Source organism: Leptonychotes weddellii, chromosome 6 (assembly GCF_054177405.1).
Source record: "Leptonychotes weddellii isolate Sample4059 chromosome 6, ASM5417740v2, whole genome shotgun sequence".
NCBI classification, from domain to species: domain Eukaryota; kingdom Metazoa; phylum Chordata; class Mammalia; order Carnivora; family Phocidae; genus Leptonychotes; species Leptonychotes weddellii.
In genome coordinates this window covers 112,456,180-112,481,705 of record NC_138374.1, presented here as the reverse complement: position 1 = coordinate 112,481,705, position 25,526 = coordinate 112,456,180, and the positions used below count along the sequence as shown (strand labels likewise).

Sequence of the window (25,526 nt, the reverse complement as noted above, 5' to 3'; positions counted from 1 at the left end):
TGTGTGTGTGTGTGTGTGTGTGTCCTACTGCTGTGTATCTCTATAAGCTTTCCCATCTCTTTGTTTTCTTCTTTTCTCTATCCTGTTGCCATGGGGATCCCCAAAGAGTAGGGCAGTTCCTAGAAAACTCATGCCCAAGGGTGAATCACAAGGGGTTAAATGATGCCGTTGCGCCTGTCCCAACAGACAGACAGACACCATGGCACCCACATCTGCACCAGTCCCTTCCGTTTCCCCTTCCCCTTCCTGTGGAGTATTTCTGTCCCTTTGAGGCATCAAAGCCTCGGATGTCGGAGGGCCGCAGCCCGCCCCTCCCCCACAGGATTTTGCTGGCTGCTGACCAAGCTGCCCGGTCCCTTTCCCCACCCCACCCCCCAGGCCCCCAGCCCCGGCTCCCTGCCTGGGGGATATCCCAGCCCTTCAGCAGGTAAAGCTCTCCCTGCCAGCGATTACAAACACAGGAATCTCCAAGGCTGAGACCATGTGAAATAAGGTGACTGCTCCTGGCCAGGCCACCTCCCCTCACCCCAAGTGGTCTCCCCAGGCTCTCCCCAGAATGCTGGGCCCCAGTGGCATGCTCTCCATCCCCACATTCCTCCCCTACTGGGAGGTTGTCCTCACCTCAACCCCCAGGGACAATGGGGGTCAAGGCACGGTCTCTACTGAGCTCTGTCCGTCCCCTCCCTCATCCGAAACCACGTCCCCACCCCCTTTCCCAGCCTAGCAACAAACATAATAGGATCTGCCTGATTTATGGTTCTATCTTCCTCATCTACATCTAGGACCTGAGTCCCCTTGTCCCCTTTAGGTCCTTAGTCCCCTGACAAGACTGAAAACTGCTGAATGCTGGTTCTTTGGGGAGTGGGAGCATAACCTCAATATAGTTCTGCCCAGGACCCAGCTGCCTCCGACTCCTGTCTAGGAGAAAGACCCTGGAACCCAGAACCCAGAGGGGACCAGGGTCAGCAAGTTCGCCTCCCAGAGCCTCAGTTTCCACCTCTGTAAAACAGAGCTGGCTTATAAACATGGGAAAGCCCCTCGGGGCCCCACGCCATGTGCCACATGCACCCAGCAGCGTTCCCCCCACCCCACAGCTCTACAATGAGGAGATCCTCGACCTGTTCGATAGCACCCGTGACCCTGATGCCCGCCACCGCAGGTCCAACATCAAGATCCACGAGGATGGGAATGGTGGCATCTACACCACGGGCGTCACTTCCCGCCTCATCAACTCCCAGGAGGAGGTGAGCATCCACCGGAGGTCCGGGGCAGGCAGGGGCCAGCTCCACGGCTCGTCTCCTGCCCTCACTTTTGCCTCGCTCCGCAGCTGATCCAGTGCCTGAAGCAGGGGGCCCTGTCCCGCACCACGGCCAGCACCCAGATGAACGTGCAGAGCTCCCGCTCACACGCCATCTTCACTATCCATGTGTGCCAGATGCGAGTGTGCACTCAGCCCGAGCCAGTAAGGAACCCACGGAGGCCCAGGAGCTGGTGTAGTGGGGGGCGCTTCTCAGAGGGGCAAGAAGAGGAAGGAGCCATGGATCTGAAGCTAGCAAATCGGGGCTTGGGGTTTGCCTTGGCCACTTGTTGATTTTTCTTTTTCTTTTTTCTTAAGCCTCAGTCCCCCACCTGTACAATGGGGGTAACCATCCCCCTGTGGTTGTGAGGCTTGCATGAGAATCAGGCATGTGCAAGTACACGGTCAGATGCTCTCACATGCAAGAGGAGAGGGCGTTGCAGCCTGCCCTGCCTCTGGGCCCCGAACCCCCCCACCCCAGACAGCATTCCTGAGGGTCGAGGGCTGAGAGCAGAGGAGCCGCGAGGTGGGGCGAGGGCCAGATACATCAGCTGCTAACTTCTGCTGCAGGTCAGTGAGGCAGTGACTGGGCTTCCTGAGGGCACCGCGCCCACCAGTGAGTATGAGACACTCACTGCTAAGTTTCACTTTGTGGACCTGGCCGGCTCAGAGCGGCTGAAGCGGACGGGGGCCACTGGCGAGCGGGCCAAGGAGGGCATCTCCATCAACTGCGGCCTGGTAGGCATTCGGCGGGTCACCAGTCCCAGTGGCCAGCACAGCTCAGTCTCAGACCCTTTCCAGACCCTCCAGACCCACGGCTGCCCCGTCTTCTTTGCACCTCTTGCTGGCTGCTGGCCAGGGCACCCATATGTCACTGTTGTTAGGCCTTTGGTCCTTTGCCCTCACCCTTGCCCCCAGCTTCTTGACTTCACCAAACAATCACATCGGCACGTAAACTTTCTCAGGGAGCTTGAGGGCTGCTGGGTCCTCGAGGCAGGCACGGATGGCCTGGGGGCTGTCCTGTCCCCACTGCCCTCTCCCAGACTGCCTCTTGAGTGCCAGGGTCTGTCTCCCACAGTTGGCCTTGGGCAACGTGATCAGCGCCTTGGGGGACCAGAGCAAGAAGGTGGTGCATGTGCCCTACAGGGACTCGAAGCTCACTCGGCTTCTCCAGGACTCGCTGGGGGGCAACAGGTACCCTACAGCCAACAAGGGGTAGGGGAGGAGGGAACCTTCTGGAGAATCCTGATGTGAGGGTTTGATTCGTGAGGGCCCTGTGGGCGAGGAGGCCTTCCTACTGCAGCCTGTGGGCTTCGGAGACAGGAGCCTCGAGATGCTGCATGACCTTTGGCCAGTATGGTCAGACTGTTTCCTTGTCTGAAAACAGGGAGAGATAGTCTTGAAGTGATAGAGCCCAAATGGGGTAATGGATAGAAACCACTAAGGAAATACAGAGCTGTGCCCGGCAGTGACATATCACACTGTCAGCCGCCTTCACTGTGGGTTGGAAGGAACCCCGTGGCCAGGTGGTCCAGGTGCTGCCCTGGTGAATGCCCAGGTCCTTAGGCCATTAAGACAGTAGGGGAATGGGTTGGGAGCAGGGGCCTCTGCCCTGGAGCGATGCTTCTGGGGGCTTGGCTGTGCCCCTCGAACCTCACTCTCCTACTGCACCCCCCCAGCCAGACCATCATGATTGCCTGTGTGAGCCCCTCAGACCGGGACTTCATGGAGACGCTCAACACACTCAAATATGCCAATCGGGCCCGCAACATCAAGAACAAAGTGGTGGTGAACCAGGACAAGACGAGCCAGCAGATCAGCGCCCTGCGGGCCGAGATTGCTCGCCTGCAGATGGAGCTGATGGAGTACAAGGCGGTGAGCACACTCCCAGGCACGGTGGGCCAAGGTCTTCGGCATGCCTCCCACCACTCCCTCACCTCCCCACCCATTCCCCGCCGCTTCCTGAGTATTGGCTCTGTGCCGGCCATGATGAGGGGGCTCACCTGGGTGAATCGAGCACAGTCGGAGCTCCCGGGGTTTTAGCACCTAAGAGCAAGGAGGGCACTCAGCTGTTCTGCAGCATAGCTCTGATGCCCAGGACAGACGCTCTGCCTTGTGCTTTCATGTCCACTGACTATGCTGCGTTGGACCAGATGAGACTCCTAGACTGTGGTACAGAATAAGAATAATTGATGGGGACCACATGAATAGTCCAGTGCACCTGGGAGCAGGACAGAGGACAGAGCTGGCCCTCTTCACTCAGGTGCTCAGTCAGGGAAGGCCTCACAAAGGAGGGGGCCTTTTATATAGATTTTGAAAAATGGATGAGATATCATCAAAAGCAAGTGGAACAGGCATTCTTGGATGCAATCAAGCCATGCACATAGGAACAGAGATGGGAAAAATGGGTGCTTCTTGGGGAAGTGTCTAATTCCATATGACTAAGGCAAAAGTCAATGGCTGCTGGTAGCCCATGGTGTGAATCTGGTACACAAACGGGTTTTGGTTTGGCTTGCCCTTTGTTTTAAAAGAATGCAATTTAGTTGCCTACCTTTCTGAAAATCAGGGAATTTCAGTTTTTCCCGAAAAATGTGAAGACCTAACAACATATAGCACTACGTTGTCTAGAGTGGCATAGTTGCTGACCCTTTGAGACTGAGTCTGTGACTCTGTTAACTCTAGTCCCCACCGCTCCCTGTTGTCTTGTACTCAGACTCATTTATGCCACTGCCTGGGGCCCTTAGGGTTTTAGCCCTTGGGTCAGCACTTATGGTGATATGAAGGTAGGCGGTGGAAGGGTAAGTCAAGGTGAGATTGGGGAAGGCTGGAATGGCTGGTTATAGAATTTGGACTTGCTGGTTGTCAAGGAGAGCCCTGGAAGACAGGAGCTGTGTCTTAGGAAACACGGGGTGGGGACGGGGAGATTGGCGGTGCTGCTAGGTGGATCATCAACCCTTCCCCGCCCTGCAAGCTCTAGCCCCTGACTGCTCCCTGCCTGCCCCTCCTCCCAGGGCAAGAGGGTGATCGGGGAGGATGGTGCCGAGGGCTACAGCGACCTGTTCCGGGAGAATGCCATGCTGCAGAAGGAGAACGGGGCACTGCGTCTGCGGGTGAAGGCCATGCAGGAGGCCATCGATGCCATCAACAACCGTGTCACTCATCTCATGAGCCAGGAAGCCAATCTGCTCCTGGCCAAGGCTGGTGAGTCGGGGTGCACCAGGCCAGCTCGGGCACCCAACAGGCCGGGACCCCCGCTCCGCATACCTGCCCTAGGATATTAGGCAAGCTGGGCCAGCCAATCAATTCACAGAGCAATGCATTTATGAATTTTTCCCAATTGATTTTTTTAAAGATTTATTTATTTGAGAGAGAGAGAGGCAGGGGGTGGGCAGCAGCAGAGGGAGAGGAAGAGAGAGAATCTCAAGCAGACTCCCCACTGAGCACAGAGCCCACGTGGGGCTCAGTCTCACGACCCTGAGATCATGACCTGAGCCGAAATCAAGAGTCGGATGCCTAACTGACTGAGCCCCCCAGGGCCCCCCCAGTTGATTTTAAACCTTTTTTTATGACCATAAAATATACACGAATACATCCTCCTTGCTTAACATGGGTGCATAAAGGTTAAAATCCTCCCTCACTAAACTCTCCACTCCACTTCCTCTCTACTTAGACGTAGCTGCGTGCACATTTCCCCACACCTTTCTCAGTACCTTTGCTACAAGTGTGAATGTATATTCATATGTAACATGCGCATAGATGTGTGTGTGTGTGAATAATATATACTGCCCTTTCTTTTTCTGTGTATGAGACCGTATGTATTGTCCTGTGACTTCCCATTTTCACTTAGCATTATGCTTTGGAGGGCTTTCCATGTTAAAACACAGAAATCTAGTTGATTCTTGTAAACTGCACAGCATTCCCTATGTGAGGATGGTGCACACTATCTGATAGCAGCCGTCCCTCAGTGGAGCGTGGTTGTTTCCAGCAGTGCCTGCGTATACCCGTCCCAGGGACAGGTGTTTCTTCGACGTAGATTCCTTCTGGGGAAAGGCCCGTGTGTGGTACCCTATCGGAGACCCCAATACAAGAGCACCAGTTCCGAGCCGCAGGTCCTTACGTTCCTTACCTTCTGTATTGCCCTCTGCCGCCTTCCCTCTCCAGGTGATGGCAATGAGGCCATTGGTGCTCTGATCCAGAACTACATCCGGGAGATTGAGGAGCTGCGGTGAGTGCGCCCCAGCGTATCTGGGAGCGGTGGAGGAAGGCCTGGGCCGGGCCAGAGCCCAGAGCCCGGGGCTCCCCTGGCCCCAACCGCTGGCTCTCCCCATGCAGGACGAAGCTCCTGGAGAGTGAGGCCATGAATGAGTCCCTGCGCCGCAGCCTCTCCCGGGCCTCGGCTCGGAGCCCTTACGCCCTGGGTGCATCTCCGGGCGCTCCAGCCTTCGGGGGCAGCCCGGCCAGCTCCATGGAGGATGCCTCTGAGGTGATCCGCCGGGCCAAGCAGGACCTGGAGCGGCTCAAGAAGAAGGAGGTCAGGCAGCGGAGAAAGAGGTGAGCGGAGTGCGCCCACGGCTCTGCGGGCTCTCGGGGAACACAGCCGCCTGCCTGCCTGTAGCGGGGGGCTGCCCCGGGGCTGCTTGGGAATGCACTGAGCACATTTGCTTAGCTTTTTGGGCAGAAGCCACCCACCTTTCTCTAATGCTGCACCTTCCCCCGAGGGGAGGGAGGGTGGAAATGACCCAGGGTTAATTCTAGACTGGGGGTAGAGAGGAGCAGCCAGATTCTCTGCAGAACAGGAACCCAGCCCCACCCTCCTGCCCTCTCCTACACCCCTTGCCACATGCTCAAAGCTAACCTGGCCTACCCTTCACTCCTGGGCAGCCCAGAGAAGGAGGCCTTCAAAAAGAGGGCAAAACTCCAACAGGAAAACAGTGAGGAGACCGACGAGAATGAGGCTGAGGAGGTGAGGGACTGTCCCCGTCCCCTCCCCTCTACATGTTTACCCCTCCCCACCGTCCCTGCTGAGTGGAGGGAACCCCATGACCACCTTGGCAGGGTGGGGGAGGGGCTTAGGCCTGCCTCCAGTTGAGTTGGTCCCTGAGCTTCCTCACATGGCTGACTGGTTGCCGTGGTGGTCTCCATCCCTCAGTTCCCCCACCTCATCCCAAATGGGTGAGGCTGGGCAGGGAGGCTCTCCCAGAGGGGCTCTGCCCAGCCTGTTGGGGGAGTCAGGTGGTACTCTTTCGGGACTGGGGGTGGGCACAAAGGGCCCTGACTGTGGTCTGCCCCGTTGCCCACCCTCTTGACACACCTGAAGCCTTGTCCAGACTCCCTTGGCTTCTGGGCTCTCCTCCCTGAGGCCAGGCCCAGCCTGAGTGAGGAGGGCCCACTGGCCACCCCTAATGGTGCTTGGTGCTCAGGAGGAGGAAGAGCGAGACGAGAGTGGCTGTGAGGAGGAGGAGGGGCGTGAGGATGAAGACGAGGACTCGGGCAGTGAGGAGAGCCTGGTGGACTCGGACTCAGACCCTGACGAGAAGGGTGCGTGTGCCCAGGCTGGGGCAGGGGGAGGCGACTCGCCAAATGGCAGGTGCCCGGGGTGGGCTGACAGTCAGCACTGGACCCAGAGAAACTGCTCAGACCTTCCAGTTACAAGACCCTGAGCCAGATGCCTCTTGGCTGGGGTCAGGCCTTACTTGAATTCTCAAAGAATGTGGACGTCCAGTGCCTGGAACTCCCAGACATGACACCACCACCACCACCAACAAAAACAAGAGTAGTGATGAGGATGACAGCGCTCATTATATGCCAGGCACCGCTGTGCTCAACGCTCCACGTGGCATGGGGTTTTCAGTTCTCACTACAACCCTGTGCATAGGTGTTCGGAGCTCCCCCAAGCCCAGAGAAGTCTAGTGACTTTCCCCAGCGTGGTAGGTGCAGAGCCGGGCCTTGAATGGTGCCAAAACCCACTCCTCTAAATTGGGGCACCTGCCCTGCCACCATTTCTGACCCATAGCCCTCCTTCCCCTAGGCTGGGTCCCCTGCCAGGTGGACCTTGGCCTCTAGGGCACAGCAGGGGTGGTGGGATGCCTAGACATCCCACCCCCCCAGATCCTGGGCCAGCCTCCAGTTTCTGAGGCCAGTCTTCCAATGTGTCACCCCACCTGACGGCCCTTACCCACCATGGGACTTATCATTGCCTCCAGCCTCTGGTCACTGGCCGTGGCCGACCAACAGAAAGCCCCAGCACCCCCTCCCGCCCTAAGCCCCTGGCACTGGATGGAGCCTGTCTCTGCCCCACAGAGGTGAACTTCCAGGCCGACCTGGCCGACCTGACGTGTGAGATCGAGATCAAGCAGAAGCTGATCGATGAGCTGGAGAACAGCCAGAGGCGACTGCAGACTCTGAAGCACCAGTACGAGGAGAAGCTGATTCTGCTTCAGAACAAGATCCGAGACACACAGCTGGAGCGTGACCGCGTGCTGCAGAACCTCAGTGAGACCACCACCGCCCCCCTCCCCCCCCCAGGCCCTCGCTTTCCCCTGAGGCACCTCCGCTGTCACAAGCCCCCCCGCAACTGGCACCTTGGGCATCTACCCGGTCTTCTGACCCTTGGACTGTGGCCCTCTGACCCACTGTCACCTCTATGTCTAACCTGACTTCTGTGCTACATTTTACATTTATTCTTGTAATTTTATTAGCATCTCGAGTATTAGAATCCTTTATTTCCCTAGGCACATGGACATGATGTGCCATGGGCATGATGCGTCCTCAGCTTTTTTTCTACATTCAGTTCCTTGCGTATTTTCCTTTAAACCCATTTACAAACCGACCTGTTGCATTCTATCTTCTTCTTCTTCTTCTTTTTTTTTTTTAAAGATTTTATTTATTTATTTGACAGAGAGAGACACAGCGAGAGAAGGATCACAAGCAGGGGGGAGTGGGAGAGGGAGAAGCAGGCTTCCCGCTGAGCAGGGAGGCCAGTGTGGGGCTCGATCCCAGGACCCTGGGATCATGACCTGAGCCGAAGGCAGACGCTTAACGACTGAGCCACCCAGGCGCCCTGCATTCTATCTTCTTTATAGTTGCTCTTTAGCACATTCATTCAATCACGGTTTCATTCATTCGCTCTTATAGAGCTGACCTTATTCTAGGCGCTAGAGATATTGGGGTGAGCAAAATCCCTGCCTCGTGATGTGTACGTTCTGGTGAGGAGAGACAGACATAAATAAGATAAATAAGCGGAGTCTGTGATGTGCCCGATGGTGATCAGTACCATGAAAAAGTCGGAGCAGGGAAGGAGGACAGGGCGCGGCGGGGAGTGGAGTGGAGTTTTATAAAGGGTGGTCATGGAAGATGTCACGGAGAAGGTGACATGTGAGCAGACCCCAAGGAGGTGAGAGAGGGCTGGCGGAGAGTGAGCAGGGGCTGAGCCCTGCAGGCAGAGAAGATGCCGAGCCCTGGGGGCGGGAGTGTGCCTGGCATGTGGTGGAATGACAAGGGGCAGGCAGCTCGAACACAGCGGCAAGAGATGGGATAATGGAAGAACTACGGGACCAGGTCACACTCGTCATTTTAAGGGCATCACTTTCTTCTCTGAGGAAGACGGGAAGGTGTGGAGTTTGAAGAGAGGGATGGGCTATAGGTTTTAAAAGCATGTTGGGGGTGGGTCACTGGCTGCTCAGAAGGGGAATGAAAGTGGTGGCTGGAGGCCAGTTAGAAAAGTGTTAACGAAGATCCTAGTGAATTATTAGGGGAAAAAATTTAAGAAAAGAAAAGATCCTGGCGAAAGAGGATTTAGGCAGGAGGTGGTGAGGAGTGGTCCTGTTCTGGATGCATTTCGAAGGTAGAGACAAAAGGTTCTGTTGATTGACTGGGTGGAGGATGTAAGAGGAGCCAAGGGTGTCTCCAGGCTTCAAGTTTCTGGAAGGGTGGTGATGACATCTATGGAGACGGGGAAGCCTGCTAGGGTGAGGGAGACAGAGCTTGGGAGTCTGGTTTTGTGCCTGTTAAGTCGGAGATGTCTGTGACACATCTCCATGGAGACGCCTGTAGGCATTTCAGGTAGCAAAGGTCAAGGTTAGAGAATCTGCTTATTCCTTCTGCTCTGGCCCACATCACTATCTTCTTAACTAGCTCTTTCCTTCCCCCTGGCCTGGCCCTTTCCTCCAGTCATGGGTCCCAGCCGAGCCAGCAGGAGTGGACCACAGGACCCTCGCAGGAAGCTGGTGACTGGGGGCTCGGAGATTTTGAGATGAAAACACTCCCTCAAGGTCCAATAGAATGTCGGAGCAGGAGGGGGAGTTGGCATCTTCCAGCCTGATCCCCTCATTGTGTAAATAGGAAACAGGCACACAGACGGGTGTGACTTGCTCACGGTCCCGCAGGGAGACTAGAACCCAGGCTCCTGCTCCCCGCCACACGCCCCCTGAGCCCGAAGCTGATGGAACACTTGGGGCCGTGGCACTGACAGCCGCTTCTTGCCGCTCTCAGGCACCATGGAGTGCTACACGGAGGAGAAGGCCAACAAGATCAAGGCGGATTACGAGAAGCGGTTGCGGGAGATGAACCGGGACCTGCAGAAGCTGCAGGCCGCGCAGAAGGAGCACGCGCGGCTGCTCAAAAACCAGTCCCGCTACGAGAGGGAGCTGAAGAAGCTGCAGGCCGAGGTGGCTGAGATGAAGAAGGCCAAGGTAGGGGTCAGGGGGGGTGGCCATGGATGTCTTCTTAGAATCCACTTACCGTGTTAAAAATAATCATCGCTGCGAGCGTGGACAGTCTTCTTGAGACACAGCAGCATTGCGTAAGTCAGCCGGTCCTGGTCCTGGACACTGTCCTCTGAGCCGGGGTCCTCGTCCGGGGGGGAGGGGAACCACCTTTCCCAGGAGAGGGGCAGGTGTGGATCTCCAGGGGGTGCCGCTCTATACTGCCCCCTGTGGTAGGAAACTGCACCAGAGTTCCTGTGAGGCGTCTCCTGGGGCAGGCTTTGCCTATGGTAATGATAACAATAATTACCATTGTTTGAATGCGTACTGTGGCCAGGTTCTAGGCTGGTTGCCTAATATGCATGAGCATACTAAAGTCCTGAGGAGATCCTCCTGAAGGAGGTCCTGTTATTATTCCTATTTTTTACATGGGAAGGTGAGGCATGCAACATTGGGCGGATGGCCCTCCGTCTAGGGGGACACGGCTCTTCCCCAGGAAGCCTCTGACCCCTGACCCCAGCAGATACCACCAGCTCAGGTCAGGCTTGGGCTGCTCTGTTCAGTGCCAGTCCTTGGGGAGAACACTCATTCTGGACCCTGAAGACTCGGCAGCAGCGAGCCCTCCTCTTGTCTGTAGATGCACCCCTGCAGAGCCTGCCCTCTGAGAGAGAAGCCAACCCCCTCCCCCCAACCCCCAGCCCCCTTATAGCCTTGCCTCCCTCCCTCCCAGGCCGTTTCCTCTCAAGACTGTCCTCAGGGCAGCGCAGGCTGGTGATATTCCTCGTCATGTCTGAGGCCTCGGTGGCAGAGGAAGGGTCAGCCTCCGCGTGACTCTCATTTCCCTGTCACTGGGAAAGTGTCTCAAGCCCTGTGTACATTGCACTGTCATGTTTCGGGCACCAGGACATGGCGGGAGGGGGCGGATGCCGCAGGATCCCAGGTACACAGCTCTCTATCAAGTTGGGTCACCTCCGGCAGCACCGAGGGTTCCGTCTGTGCCTTCGCCGCAGCTCCGACAACTCCGGGTTCCAGGCTTTCCATACCTGATCGCTAGCCCTGCTCTGGACCGGCATGCTGTCATCCCTGGGGCTATAATAAGAGCTAGATTTGGGGGGCAAAATGACCTGGGTCAAAAGTCTGACCGTTCATGTCTCTCTGAGGTTCATTTCCTTGTTTCTACAACGAGAATGGTAATGCCTCTCTCGTGTGACTGTCGTGAGAACAGTGCTTGGTGTACTCGATAAATGTTCTCGATAAATGATGGTGACTCTTATTGTTGTCACTGTGAGCCTGGCCCTGGGATGTGGCTTGGACCCTCGCCTCAGCCCTGTCCGTGGGAGAGAGGAAAGTGTTCCACCCACGTGGGATAACCTGCCTCCGGCAACCCCTGGCTGGTCCTCGAATGGCCAGACCCAGGATGGTGGCTTGGGGAAGGGGCCACCAGGGGCTATGACATTTGAAAGTGGGGGGCAGGGTTAAACCTTGCAGAGTGGTTACACCGGCACAGCTGGGCTGGCAGGAAGGCCACTCCTTCCGGCAGGTTGCCCAGGTGGTGGGGCAGCTTCAACTCCCGCGGAGGAGTAGGAGCAGACCCCTCGCTCCAGACCCCTGAGCCCCAAGCCAGTGCTGCCTGGCAGGCTACCGCCCCTGCCCAGCATCCTCAGAGCCAGGCCCTCCCCAGAGGCTGTAGGTCCCCACTGCCCAGCCCTGCCTCACCCCTCAGCCCCACCGCCACCCCTGCCTGTCCCAGGTGGCCCTGATGAAGCAGATGCGTGAGGAGCAGCAGCGGCGGCGGCTGGTGGAGACTAAGAGGAACCGGGAGATCGCTCAGCTCAAGAAGGAACAGCGGCGACAGGAGGTGAGGGGCAGCCCCTGGGGGCCGCCACCTCCCTGTGTGCCTGGCTGCCCCTCGGCTCCCACAACCCTAAGCAGTAACAGTCACACTTGCAGCAGGACATAGCCTAGCATGGGAGGGAACAAGCACAAGAGGCTTCTGGTCCACCCCCTCTAGTGCAGGGGGGTGGGGGGAGACTTGAGCCCCAGAGAGGGCAGGCCCTTGCCCAGGGTCTCCAGCAAGCCAGAGCTGGGACTGTGCAGCTCCCGGCCCTGAGCCCGCTGGTCCCAGGTTCCCTGCCGTGGTGTGGACGAGAGGCTGAGGGGATTCCCTGCACCGAGAGAACGGTCTGCACTGTGACCTCTGGGAAGGGGAGCCGAACTCGGGGTTCCATATTATCAATAAGTTTGGGCTGCACGAGAATCCGCCCAAAAGCCAGGCTTTTGCCTACAGAGCTGGGCAGACCAGGCCGTGGAGCCTAAGTGCGGACCCCGACCCCCCTCTCTCACCCACAGTTTCAGATCCGAGCGCTGGAGTCCCAGAAGCGGCAGCAGGAAATGGTCCTAAGGAGGAAAACCCAGGAGGTGAGCGAGACGCCGCTCCCCTTCTCCTGAGTTCTTCCCGAGTCGGGAGGGACCAAGTCCCACCGGTGGCTCTGGCTCTGGCTTGTCACTCAGCACACAGTGGAGCAGAGCCTGTGTGAGGCCCGTTACGAGGGCCTTTCTCAACAAGGGGACTGAGGTATGAAGGCAGGGCTGCGGGCTCTGGTCCCAGAGGCCTGAGACCTTAATGAAAAAGGTTGAAGTCTCAGGTGTTCATTTCACATCAGAGAGCCCTTGGCTCTTTCTCAGTCCCAAGCTCAGGCGAGGATGGAGCAGCCCCTGTATCCGCCCCATCTGGCACCCCCCAATTTGGGCCTTTTCACCAGTTCCAGGGCGCCCCCGCTCACTGGGTTCCTCTTTTCTCGACCCCAGGTTTCCGCACTGAGGCGCCTGGCCAAGCCCATGTCTGAGCGGGTGGCTGGGCGTGCAGGACCGAAGCCGCCCATGCTGGACTCGGGGGCTGAGGTGTCAGCCAGCACCACGTCCTCCGAGGCTGAGTCAGGGGCCCGCTCTGTCTCCAGCATCGTGCGCCAGTGGAATCGCAAGATCAACCACTTCTTGGGGGACCACGCTGCACCTGCTGTCAACGGCACCCGCCCTGCCAGGTGAGGCGGACGGGCAGGGCCAGGGAGAGGCGAGCCCGGGGAAGTGGGGTCCTGTGACGGGTCCACATGGCTGTCAGCTCTGGGGTGGGGGGCATGCAGGGGCGTCCATGGAGCTGCAGAGGTTGAGAGTGCTCCTAACCAGGTGGGCAGGGCGATGGGGAAATAGGGAGTGGGAATTAAAATAAAATACAACAAAATGATTTTTAAAATGCATTTTCCCCCAAAAGAACATATTATTAACAGTGCTAAATGACCGAATACATACAGAAAACCTGAAAAAAAAAAAAAAAACTTTAAAAAGGGGAGTGCTCCCAACCAATTCCCTGTGCATCTGTCTCCCAGAAAGAAGTTCCAGAAGAAGGGGGCCAGCCAGAGCTTCAGTAAGGCTGCGAGGCTCAAGTGGCAGTCCCTGGAACGGAGGATCATTGACATCGTCATGCAGAGAATGACCATTGTCAACCTAGAGGCTGACATGGAGCGGCTCATCAAGGTGGGCCTGACCACAGGGAGCCCAGGGCTCCTGCCCCTGCTTCCTTGCCACCTCCTCTCCGCCAGTCCTCTGCCATTTCTGACGTCTCTGGCTCATCAGACCTCCTCATCCCCCTTCCACCCGCTCCTTGTGCCTGCTCTGGGATCCAGAGGTGCAGGGGGGCCTGAGGGAACGGTGGGCTGGGCAGCAACCCGAGGCTTGTCCATTACCCTCCCTGCAGAAAAGGGAGGAGCTGTTCCTCCTGCAGGAGGCGCTGCGGAGGAAGCGGGAGCGGCTGCAGGCCGAGAGCCCGGAGGAGGAGAAGGGCCTGCAGGAGCTGGCCGAGGAGATCGAGGTGCTGGCGGCCAACATTGACTATATCAACGACAGCATCACCGACTGCCAGGCCACCATCGTGCAGCTGGAGGAGACCAAGGTGCCCACGGGGCCTGGCCCGGCCGGGGTGGAGGCAGGAGGGATGTGGGGGCGGGGTGGGGGGGGCAGCCTCGGTGACAAGGGGTCCCTGCCTCTCCATCCTAGGAGGAACTGGACTCCACGGACACATCCGTGGTCATCAGCTCCTGCTCCCTGGCCGAAGCCCGCCTCCTGCTGGACAACTTCCTCAAGGCGTCCATCGACAAGGTGGGCCAGCAGCTCACCTCCTGGGGTGGGGGGTGGGGGGCCTGCAGTCACAGGCGCCTCTGTCCTCTCCCCTCGTGGGGAAGCCCACGGGCCTGGCTCCTAAGCACGTCACTTACAGGCTAGAGCGACCTGCCTCACCTCCCAGCCTCTGATTCCGAAGCTCTAAAGCTGGGGCGGTGACCACAGGCTCCTCGCTTGCTCTCGCAAGGTGATGCATGCCGGTGGCTTGGCACAGTGCTTGTCACATAGCAGGGCCTCCCTTAGAAGTGACCCTACGTGTCTGGTCCAGGCCTGCCCCCAGCAGGGCTCGAGGGTGTTGGGAGAAGTGTGTATGTTGGGGCTGGGGCAGCGGGAAACAGACCACGTTCCACTCAGGAAGGTTTACACTGGAACCTCGGATGTCCTGGGCTCCTGTCCTCTCTCCCTGACAGCGGGCCAGAGGATGCGCCACCTTCCCGCTAGGGCCTGTTGTCTTTGGGGACAGACACCACATAGTATGCATGCAGCGTAACCGGCAAGGGGGCCGGGGAGACTCACCCCGTCCGGGGGAAGCTCCTGGCTCTGCTCCATGTTACAGGGGACTGTGTTATTCTGTCTGCTAGTGCCACCACAGACTGGGGGTCCAAACAGCACAGATTGATTTTCTCAGTTCCGAGCTAGAAGTCCGAGATTAAGGGTGTCAGCGGGACTGGTTGCTTCTGAGGCCTTTCTCCTCGGTTTGTAAAGGACTGCCTTCTCGCTTCACGCTGTGCTCCCTCTGTGTGTGCCTGTGTCCTAACTTCTTCGAAGGCCACCAGTGATATTGGATTAGGGCCAACCCTAAAAACCCCATTTTAGCATAATTACCTCTTTCAAGATTCTATTTCCAAATACAGTCACATTCTGAGGTACTGGAGGTTAGAGTGTCAACATAGGAATTTGGGAGGGTGGGGACACAGTTCATCCCATAACAAGGAAGTGTAGCCTAAGGCGACCTCCACTAACGTGTGGATGTGAGGAAAGTTAAGGAGGGTGGGGACCACGTCTCTGGTCTGGGGCAGGGACGAGGGTGATGTCGGGAAGTTAGCCCAGTTCTGGGACAGCTATGAGGGTGATGTGTGGGAGTTAGCCCGGCTCTGGGGCAGGTTCGAGGGTGATGTGTGGGAGTTAGCCCGGCTCTGGGGCAGGTTCGAGGGTGATGTTGGGAAGTTAGCCCGGCTCTGGGGCAGGTTCGAGGGTGATGTTGGGAAGTTAGCCCGGCTCTGGGGCAGGTTCGAGGGTGATGCTGGGGAGTCAGACCAGCTCTGGGGCAGGTTCGAGAGTGATGTGTGGGAGTTAGCCCGGCTCTGGGGCAGGTTCGAGGGTGATGTGTGGGAGTTAGCCCGGCTCTGGGGCAGGTTCGAGGGTGACGTCGGGGAGTTAGCCCGGCTCTGGGGCAGGTTCGAGGGTGACGTCGGGGAGTTAGCCCGGCTCTGGGGCAGGTTCGAGGGTGATGTGTGGGAGTTAGCCCAGCTCTGGGGCAGGTTCGAGGGTGATGCTGGGGAGTTAGACCAGCTCTGGGGCAGGTTCGAGGGTGACGTCGGGGAGTTAGCCCGGCTCTGGGGTAGGTTCGAGGGTGATGTTGGGGAGGGGCACCCCCCAGGGTGTCTCGGGAGCAGGTTGTGTGAGGGTGGTGATGTGGGTGCTCAAAATCCCAGGCTGGGGACGGCGACCTCAGGCCTGGCTCTCCGCCCACAGGGACTACAAGTGGCACAGAAGGAGGCCCAGATCCGGCTGCTGGAGGGACGGCTGAGGCAGACAGACATAGCAGGTTCTTCTCAGAACCACCTGCTCCTGGATGCCCTACGAGAGAAGGCGGAGGCGCACCCAGAGCTGCAGGCCCTCATCTACAACGTGCAGCAGGGTATGGTGGCTGCGGGCAAAGGCCTCGAGGCTCCTGGGTTCTCCCAGTGCTCCCTAGCTCCAACCCCTGGGGGGACCCTCCCCTCCCCAGAACTCCCTCAGGAGCCCCAGTCTGATGCCAGTGGATGAGATGTGGGAGGAGGCCACCCCCTCTCCCCTCACTCTCTTGGGGCCTCTCAACTCTCCTCCCTCCTCCCTCCCCAGAGAATGGTTACGCCAGCACGGATGAGGAGATCTCAGAGTTCTCTGAGGGGAGGTGAGTTTCCAAGGCGAGAGGGAGAGGTCAGTTCACAGAGCATGAACCTGGGGCTGGGGGTGGCGGGTTGCCGTAGGGTCCCAGGGCTAAGCCTAGATTTGGGGGCTCTTTGAAACCCACGAGTCTAAGGCTCAGAGAGCCAGGCTCTCAGGATCCTGAACTCCCTCTGCTTCTTCCTTAGCTTCTCCCAGTCATTCACCATGAAAGGTTCCACCAGCCATGATGATTTCAAGTTCAAGGTGAGTACCACGGGAAGGCAGATGGTAGGCTGCAGCAGGGCCAGTCTCCCCACAGCCTGGTCTCCACCTTCCTGTGCCTCTGCCCTCACCTCCCTGCCCTGACCCAGTATTGCCTCCATCTGGGATGGAGGTGCCCTGGCTGGAACTGGGAGGTGCCCAGATATGTAACCGGTTATAACCCATTCTTTTTGAGGTGTGTGGAAGTTGGGAGGAATGGCTGGAGTCACTGCCTAGTGATGTCACCAGAGCCAGAGGCCCTGCTTTCAAAAATCTCCGCATTCCCCACCTAAGACTCTGCCTCATGCTCTGGGTCAAAGACTAAGTCTAGACCTTTAGGTATTCTGCATGCAGATTACTGATCCAAAAGTATGGGAGTCAACACTGGGGTAGTTCACCCGCCAACGAGGGATCAGTTATTAGTCTGAACTAAGAAACAGGATTTATTAAACAGAGAAGGGTGGGGGGGAACAGTGAATTGTGCATAGTTTTTGGATAAACTGATTAGGTGGTGACCAGCAAAGAGGTCAGTCTGAGCATTCTGTGTGTGCAGAATCTGAAGAAGGGCAGTAAAACCCTTTTAGTTGCTTTGGCTTCTCTAGAAGCCTCGAGAGAGGGTCTCTGGGTGCTATTCTCCTGGATCTTCCATCAGTGGTTCTACCACAGGCCAAGAGGCATTATTTCCTTCATTAGAATTCCCCCGGCCCCCCTTTATGTTTGGGCAAGTTGGTTCACCGTAGTCCTTCCATTCCCAGGGTGAGCCCAAGCTGTCTGCCCAAATGAAGGCTGTGTCAGCCGAGTGCCTGGGTCCCCCGCTGGATATCTCCACCAAGAACATCACCAAGTCCCTGGCCTCCCTTGTTGAGATCAAAGAGAATGGAGTGGGCTTCTCCATCCGCGACCCCTACTACCGGGACAAGGTCTCGCGCACCATCAGCCTGCCCACCAGAGGCAGCACTTTGTAAGGAGGGGAGCCGGGGGTGTGGGTCAGGGTGGGCAGGGAGTCAGGTCTGGGCCTCACGGGACCCTTCTGTTCTAGCCCCCGGCAGTCTAGAGGCACGGAGACATCCCCTCTGACCCGAAGGAAGTCGTATGACCGAGGGCAGCCCATCAGGTGAGAGCATGTTTCCGAACCTACACCAGAGTCACGGCCATCCTGGGGTGCATGAGTCGCTGTGATGTTCTACTCTGGAGGTCATCTTGCCTACTTTAATCTGGGCCAGTATCACTAAGTCATTCCACTCCCTCCAGTGATCCCTTCCCCATCTTGTCAGGCATGGGCTCAGGAAACATAATCTCCATAAGCACCTTGAACTGGATGGCTAAGCCCGCTGCCAAAAACTGTTGGCTGATGTGGGCTCAATGTTGGTGGCTTTGTAGTGGCTTAAACTAGTCATCGTGCTGATGTGCTTCAGCTCCTTTTCATGACCAGGGGTCCTTGGGAGGCCTCAGCCCTTTCTAAGTTCTTGTCGTGTGAGAAGAGTGTAGACGTTTAAAGAAAAACCAGGAGATGATTGCAGAACAGTGGACCAGTCTCTAATTGGTCAGTCACACATAGGACCAGGACCCACAGAGCTTCTTCAGATCACCAGATGCCTCCTAGGGTCATCTGGTCCATGCACTTAATTTTCAGAGAGGTTCGATGGCTTTCTCCAGGTCCCACAACTAAGTAGTAACAGAGCAGGGGCTCAAGATGACCTCTTGCCACCTGACCTGGTGGGAGGCAGGAGGACTTGCTCAGGCTACCAGACCTCCCTCCTATCCGAAGCCTGGACAGATGCCCATGCCCGTGGCTTGCGGTGGGTGCCTTTGGTGGGGAGGAGTTGCATAGATATCCGTATACTTGGGACCTCGTAGACCATCACTTCACCCATGAACTGAGAGAACACACTTCAGCTGCAGTCTGAGGGACTTAGGCTGAACTCATGAAGACTCTTCAAAGGAAGGGAGGATTTAGGCCAAACCTGACAACAACTTTCCAAAGAGAGGGATGTTGTGCTATTGGAATGGGGTGGTGCAATGAAGTCTTCGACTCTTCCCTGTTGATACAGTGAATCCTCAGTATTCACGGTACTTATGTTCTTATCAAGCCACTGTGAACACTGAATTAGCAAATACAGAACCACTGCTCCTGGGGAAATATGGGGTTAGGTTCCTGAGAGCTTCTGGTCACATTTCATCAGCCAATCAATACAGAACTTTGCTTTATGTGTGTTTCTGTTTAAAGGTACCTTAGTTAATATATATTGTTGATTCATTAACATTGAACTCGTAGCCAACAGCATCATAACTCACTCCTGGATGAAGCTTTTCTAACACACGTATTTTCTCCATAAGACACAGCACAGCCTTCATGGGCTTAGACACGTGCCAGACAGCCCTTCGGCACTATGCTTTGGGGACGTTTTTTAAACAGTGAATCACCAGTGAAAAGCACAAAAATGCAAAAAACATGACCCTAAATAGACCACAGGAAGGGCAGTTGTTGACAGCATGAGAGCAGGCGGGCAGAGGGTCACCTCATTTGACCTCCACTGGGAACGTGTGCATATGGGGACTTGGATTTTTCGCTGCTCTGCTCAGTGTCTGGGAATGACCCCCAAAGCACTGTGAGAGTTAATTTGGGATTACTAATACACTGTAATGAGCAGGTGAATTCCCAAGTATGGCATCCATGACTAACGACGACGGGCTGTCTCCGAACAGCGTCTGGGAGCTGAATCCGGAGCTGGGCTCTCAGATTGCTGCAGAGCAGGCCCTGCCCTGTGGGCCTTCCAACCCCGGACAGAAGGTGGTGCTAGAAGCACTGTGCGGGTGTGAGCCTGTGGGGGTTTGCTCACTCACAGATGCTGCTCTGTCCCTGCTCACCAGGTCCACGGATGTGGGATTCACGCCGCCCTCGTCCCCTCCTACTCGGCCCCGCAACGACCGGAACGTCTTTTCTCGTCTCACCAGTAATCAGAGCCAAGGCTCAGCACTGGACAAGTAAGAGCCAGGACTGGCCGGGGAGGGTGTGGACGAGGTGGGCTGATCCTTGCCGCAGGCAGGGCTGGGGCAGCCGGGTGCTCCCTAACCACGCTGTCCCAGCCCCTCTGAGAGATGAGGCTCTGAAGCTCCCCTGCGGGCATCTCTGCCCTTTCTGTTCTAACTGTGGACCCTTCCTTCCCCCCAGCATGCTGGGACCTCAGGAGAGGGCAAGAAGGAAGCCACAGGGATGGGGGGCAGGCAGGTGGGGATGTGCATGCAGGTCAGGCCCCCTACAGGGACTCACTAACTGAGCCTTGAATCCTCCTCTGCTGCTTCTTTGACTCTTCGATTTTTCTCTGAAACCCCTTCCTTGAACTTCAGCCACTCCCTCCCTGCCGCAGATGCTCAGATGAGGCCCCAGGGGCCCTTCTGTCCTGGCAGAAAGGGCCCCCCATTGCCTTTGTGCGGCAGGGTCGGCCCAGCTGTAAGTACAGCTCCTGTCAGGCCACTGTGACCACGGAGAGTACAGCGGGGGTTAAGGGCAGTCCCGTGAATTCAGAAGGCACTTCGTTGTGCATCCTGCTTTCGTATATGTGATTCGTGTGGACTGCACATCAGCCATGAGAACTGTCTTCCCTATTTTACAGAAGAGGAAATGAGACTTAAAGAGGCCCAAGGACATTCATTCACCTAGAAATTGGAGGACTTGGGCCCAGAACCCGGGGCTTCTGACCTGCTCCATCATACGTTCCTAACAGTGGGACTCTGCCTTGGGGGAGGGGGTATCCTGGCCTCCATATGCTCCCCTCCATGCTCCCTACACTCTGGACCCCGCTCTGGCCCTCTCCCACTCTCTGCAGCCTCGGAGAGGGCTCCTCTCTTGGCTCCCCAGAAGTTTCTCTACCCTGGCAGGGAGGAGGGGTGCAGTGCTGTTGTTCCGGGGAGCCTAGGCTAGAAAGTGCCAGGTTCTGCACCTGGCACCTGACATCACCCCTTCCCCACAGAGACATCTCTGGCTCGGTCAAAATACTGCTCCCTCCCCAGACCCACCTTGGCTCAGTCCCCATTTCGGGAGGAGGGTACCAAACCTGGACCATGCCAACCAGGGCACCGCCCGCCCACCATATGTTTGCAATCAATAGGTCCCTTTTCTGGAAGCATTGAGGTGGGACTCTGGCCCTTTCGGCCTGGTGGTCCTCTCCAGTGGGCCAGGTCTTGGGGCCCATATGTGGTGCAGGCCCAGCTCCTAGGTATAGCCCAGTGGGCTTGCTGGGGACAGTCCCTGAGGAATGGCTGGAAGGAGTCAGCTCCTGGGGAGAAGTAGGAGCAGGCATGGCTTCCTTTGGCCTCAGGCATGTAGGAGCATTGCTGGGGCAGGGCAGGGTGCCCCCAGCTCGTACGATGGGGCAGCCAGGGGCTTGGAACCAGCCAACGGCCCACGAACTGAGACATCTCTCTGGAGTGTGGGACTGGCACTCCCACATCTCCCGTGGTCCCCTCCTCACTCCTACCCTGGTAGCCGAGGGACCCCCGCCCCTCCCCACCTCCTCTCCTGCTGTCCCTTAGCGCCCTGACCCTCTGCGTCTCCCTGCTGCCCTCGAAGAGAATAACCTGCCCTCTGACCTCCCACGCTGCTGCTGCCTCTGCCGTCCCTTCGTGTGTTTTCCTCTCTCCCCTAATCCAGCTAATTTTCTGCCCTCCCCAGGTCTGATGACAGCGACTCCTCTTTGTCGGAGGTCCTGAGGTACACACAGAATGTCTCCCGTGTTGGCTCCCCAGCTCTCACTCTCTACTCCCCCCTCTCTGCCTCTTGCTGCACAGCCCCTCCCGCCTGCACACCCGAGTCCTCAGCATGCGGCCCTCCTCCCTGGCCTGCCTTTCCCCCCCCACCCCCCCTCCGCCGTGGTTCCTCCCTCTCAGGGTCGCTGCGTGGCCTCACACTGGCCGCGTGGCCTCACACTGGCCAGGCCCGGCTGGAGCTGGGCGCTTGGGGAGGGGTGCACAGTTGCTTGCCACAGGGGCTGTTCTCTTCTTGTCACCTGGGCAGGGAGGGGGAGAGCATGGGAGCCTGGGGTGGGCTGGGGCTGGGACTGAGCTCTGCGGAGGGCTTGGGGTGAGGGGCAGGGGTGCGGACAAGCCTGGGGGCCTGCGGGGCCCAGCTGGCTGGGTGCTGGTGGCTGCATCCTTGTGACTTGCTCAGCTTGTGCCGGTCAGGTGTGCTTTTTCAGCTCCTCTGGGAGGAGCATCAAGGGGGCGGGCCTGCTGCCCACATCCCCTGGGCACGTGGTCCAGGAGCGCCAGGAGACCTCCTCCCTTCCCAGCTTTTGGGATGAGCAGAGGACGGTTTCCCCAGCCACCCCAGCACAGCACCCCACCACGAGGAGTGGGTCGGCGTTGGGCTCAGAGCTGTCTCCAGCTCGCCCACGGTGCCCACTGCTCACCGCGCCTCCTGGCCTGGCTGTTGACGTTTTTGCAAACCTGCCTCCGGGCAGCAAGGCTTCGCCAGCACCAGAAGCTAGCCAGCCTCCCAGCCTCCTTCAGGGAGGAGGGTTAGCCTGGTGATGTACTTCCCACAGCAGTCCGGGCTCTTTCCACCGCCACACAGCAGGGTCAGAAGCGGGGAGCTGGGACAGCTCGGGGGTGGGTCACTTGCGTATGACATCTAGCTGACTGCTGGCCTGGCAGGGGGCCTGGCTGCGTCTGTGGGGGCTGTGAGAAGCACTGTGGGTGGGACACTGGTCATTTCAGCAGAGCGGAGGCCACAGAATCAGTGTCAGGAACAGCATTCTCTTTAGGAAAGAACTAGAACATATTTTCAGACCTGCACATAATTTGGCCAGGGCCTCATTCCAAAAGACCCTCACTGAGAAAAGATCATTCTCCAGAACCTCCAGGAGGCCGATATAACACAATCCTCCTGCTCGCTGAGGACAAGCCTCATTCTCCCTCCCAGAGTGTTCATGGGAAGCGAGGAGGTGCTTTCCCAGGTGCATATGGCCTCATTCCCTAGGGGACCCTGGACGTCCCTAACTCAGAGCTGAGCTGGGGGCCCCTAAAGGGACTTCGGCCTTTGTAAGTGACAGCCACGGGTCTGACCGTGCAGGTCCCGAAGGGGTTCGTGTGTTGGGGGAGTGTATGTGTGTGTCTCTGCCGGGGAGGGGCCAGCCCCAGAAGAAGTCGCCGACAGATGGATACACTGGCACGGAGGGGCTGGGAGGCTGATAGCCTGAGCATGCTCCCTCCCCGTACCCCTCGCCTCGCCCCTTCTTCCATCGCAGTAGCAGGGAGGAGCCAGCAGCTGCAGGAGCCAGTCCAGCCCTCAGGCCTCTGCCCTGCCTGGCTGGGGCCTGCGGGCACTTAGGGCTCAGGATCTGGGTCAGGCAGGCATCAGATGGGAGCTTCCACCACTCCCCCCCTCAACCCCTCCAGGCAGGGCCCGTGTCTCCTTCTTCCTGCCCGCAGCTTGCTCCCCCAGGCGTGCTCAGGGTGGTGACTGACAGGCCCTCCCCCACCTGCACAGCCTATTCCCAGCTCTCGGCATCGATGGCATTGGGCTGGAGTCTCCGGAGTCTCCTTCGTTAGGCCTTAGTCCCCTGTCGGTTCTGTTCCCCTCTTACCTGCGTACCTCACTCAACCTGGCCTCAGTCTCTCTGGCTGACAGGTGCACCCTTTCTCCCTCTCTCCTGGGAAGGGGCATCATCATCCCCGTTGGAGGAGCCAAGGGTGCGAGGACAGCCCCACTGCAGTGCGTCTCCATGGCCGAGGGCCACACCAAGCCCATCCTCTGCCTGGACGCCACAGACGAGCTACTGTTTACAGGATCCAAGGGTGGGTAGAACCCAGACTGGCCAGGTAAGGTTAGGGTCTCACCCATCCCTGCTTCCTGTGCCAGAGTGGGCTGTGAACACGAAAACACAGCCCCCTTTGAGCTGAGGATGTGGGGTCGGCTTGTCTACTTGTCTCATGTCTCTTGCCTTGGCTCAAGGCTCCGCATCTTGGGTGCCCCTGACCAAGTCTTCCCTCGTAGCTGACCCTGGTGGCCCCATCCAGCACTTCCTTCTAAACCTCCCTCAGAAACTTCAGGAAGCTTTTCAGGTGCCCCACCTTGTCTGCTCATCCCAGTCCCCCAACACTACTACCCCCCACCGACATACACCCCAGCACTTCCAACTAAGAAATTCCTATGATCTTGGCAGCAGGACCCCACAAAGTCATGATTACTTAATCTCAGCAACAAAATCAGAAACATTTTATCAGCGGAAAAGACAGCTCTACAGTAGACGTGTTACTAGAAAGACAATTATTATCTTTATTTGCATGGCGAGAGGGGGCCGAGTTGTTAATCTGGGTGTGATTGATTCCAAGTTCTCCCCATAAGATGTGCTTGCCATTTGTTCATTAATTTTGTCAGCTATTAGCAGTTGTAGGAGGAGCACCAGAAGCTGAAGAATTTCATTTTAGCCCAGGGCACCTTGGCAACACACACAGAACTCTGGTGTCTGTACAGAGTTTGCTTGAGAAACCCTGGTCTAAAGTTCTGACCGACTCTTCTCCTGAGTTTCTCTGTGTGCATGCACGCCACGTGAGCCTGCCCGGGCGCATCTTTCTCTCCCTCAGACCTAGGGCTTCTCCCCCTAGATGTCTCTGGACCATCTCCCCCAACCGCCACAGTCCCTGTGTAGGGGGAGCGTGCGTGACCTGGCCCCTGCTAATTGGCATCTGCCCTCCCCATGGTTCTCTCCCTGTCCCTCACAGACCGCAGCTGTAAGATGTGGAACTTGGTCACGGGCCAGGAGATTGCGGCCCTAAAGGGCCACCCCAACAACGTGGTGTCCATCAAGTACTGCAGTCACTCCGGGCTTGTGTTCTCCGTGTCTACCTCCTACATCAAGGTGTGGGACATTCGGGACTCGGCCAAGTGCATTCGGACCCTCACGTAGGTACTCCCCGAGCTGGCTCTCAGCGGTGGGCTGGGTACCAATGCCCAACCCAGGTGACCTGCTCCGTACAGTCCAGTCCGGCTACACAGGCGCAGAGGTCCTTATGGGACTCGACCTGACTCTGAGGGACAAGGTGGGGTCCCTGGGCTGGGGGACAGCGTCTGGGGCAGCAGCTTGGGTGAGCCTTTGGCCTGCTTGTCCCCCTTCCCCCCACCCCTGCTTCATCTTAGCCTCCCAGGCCCTGGCCCTGGGCTGTGCTGGGTATCCCCCTGTGAGTCCAAAAGGGAAGCTGGGAACCAGCGTGGGGCCAGCAGGCAGTGACAGACTCTGAAGCCACACTGGCCACCTGTCTGCGTAAATGGGCCACCCGAGCCGGTTCTCATTCCTGACCCTGACGGTCTCAGGCGGACGGACATGTGGGGGATGGAAGTGAGACCAGGGCCCCTGCAGAATGAAACTGTTTCCTAGCAGGAGCCATGCTTCATCCTGATGTTTCCATGATAAGCGATCATCGGTTCTTTAACTTGATCCTCAAAAAAGAGTAAACACAGGGGGTTTTGAGGGCGGTGAAACTCCTCTGACACTGTAATGGTGGATATGGGTCACTACGCGTTTGTCCAGGCCCATGGAGCATACAGCATGAGCGAGCCCCCATGTCACCTGCGACCCGCAGCGATGATGACGTGTCAGGGTGGCCTCACCAGCTGTAACAAACGCCCCCCTCTGGTGGGGATGGCGATGGTGGGGGAGGCTGTGGGGCCCCCTCAGTTTTGCTGTGATCCTGTAACTGCTCTAAAAAAGGAGTCTTTTATTTTTATTTTTTTAAAGATTTTATTTATTTATTTGACAGAGAGAGAGATCACAAGTAGGCAGACAGGCAGGCAGAGGGAGAGGGAGAAGCAGGCTCCCTGCTGAGCACAGAGCCCGATGTGGGGCTCGATCCCAGGACTCTGGGATCATGACCTGAGCCGAAGGCAGTCGCTTAACCATCTGAGCCACCCAGTCGTCCCGGAGTCTTTTATTTTTAAAAAACAAAAGAAGCAGAGTAAACAGAATGGGTATTATCACCTCTTTTTTTTTTTTTTAATTTTTTTT

The 25,526-nt window shown here is 57.4% G+C and overlaps 1 protein-coding gene across 4 annotated transcripts in view; it reads left to right on the top strand.

Annotated features, from left to right (window-relative positions):
• KIF21B (kinesin family member 21B) overlaps positions 1-25,526 on the top strand; it is a 49,564-nt gene that overhangs the window by 15,644 nt on the left and 8,394 nt on the right. For 2 of the 4 annotated variants that reach the window (XR_014146542.1, XM_081824970.1), the window contains exons 4-30: positions 1,095-1,244; positions 1,328-1,462; positions 1,868-2,035; positions 2,376-2,491; positions 2,977-3,172; positions 4,309-4,498; positions 5,459-5,522; positions 5,630-5,848; positions 6,179-6,260; positions 6,718-6,835; positions 7,598-7,789; positions 9,788-9,987; positions 11,750-11,857; positions 12,349-12,417; positions 12,808-13,040; positions 13,383-13,530; positions 13,751-13,945; positions 14,050-14,151; positions 15,868-16,033; positions 16,237-16,288; positions 16,470-16,527; positions 17,280-17,485; positions 17,564-17,638; positions 19,396-19,509; positions 21,197-21,235; positions 23,183-23,319; positions 24,247-24,427. Coding sequence is in view for 2 of the 4 variants with exons in the window: in XM_081824970.1 (XP_081681096.1) it covers positions 1,095-1,244; positions 1,328-1,462; positions 1,868-2,035; positions 2,376-2,491; positions 2,977-3,172; positions 4,309-4,498; positions 5,459-5,522; positions 5,630-5,848; positions 6,179-6,260; positions 6,718-6,835; positions 7,598-7,789; positions 9,788-9,987; positions 11,750-11,857; positions 12,349-12,417; positions 12,808-13,040; positions 13,383-13,530; positions 13,751-13,945; positions 14,050-14,151; positions 15,868-16,033; positions 16,237-16,288; positions 16,470-16,527; positions 17,280-17,485; positions 17,564-17,638; positions 19,396-19,509; positions 21,197-21,235; positions 23,183-23,319; positions 24,247-24,427 (3,713 nt within the window). In the remaining 2 variants the exon portion in view is untranslated. The remainder of the gene's footprint in view (positions 1-1,094; positions 1,245-1,327; positions 1,463-1,867; positions 2,036-2,375; positions 2,492-2,976; positions 3,173-4,308; positions 4,499-5,458; positions 5,523-5,629; positions 5,849-6,178; positions 6,261-6,717; positions 6,836-7,597; positions 7,790-9,787; positions 9,988-11,749; positions 11,858-12,348; positions 12,418-12,807; positions 13,041-13,382; positions 13,531-13,750; positions 13,946-14,049; positions 14,152-15,867; positions 16,034-16,236; positions 16,289-16,469; positions 16,528-17,279; positions 17,486-17,563; positions 17,639-19,395; positions 19,510-21,196; positions 21,236-23,182; positions 23,320-24,246; positions 24,428-25,526) is intronic. The other 2 variants (XR_014146543.1, XM_081824971.1) reach the window with 1 other exon arrangement.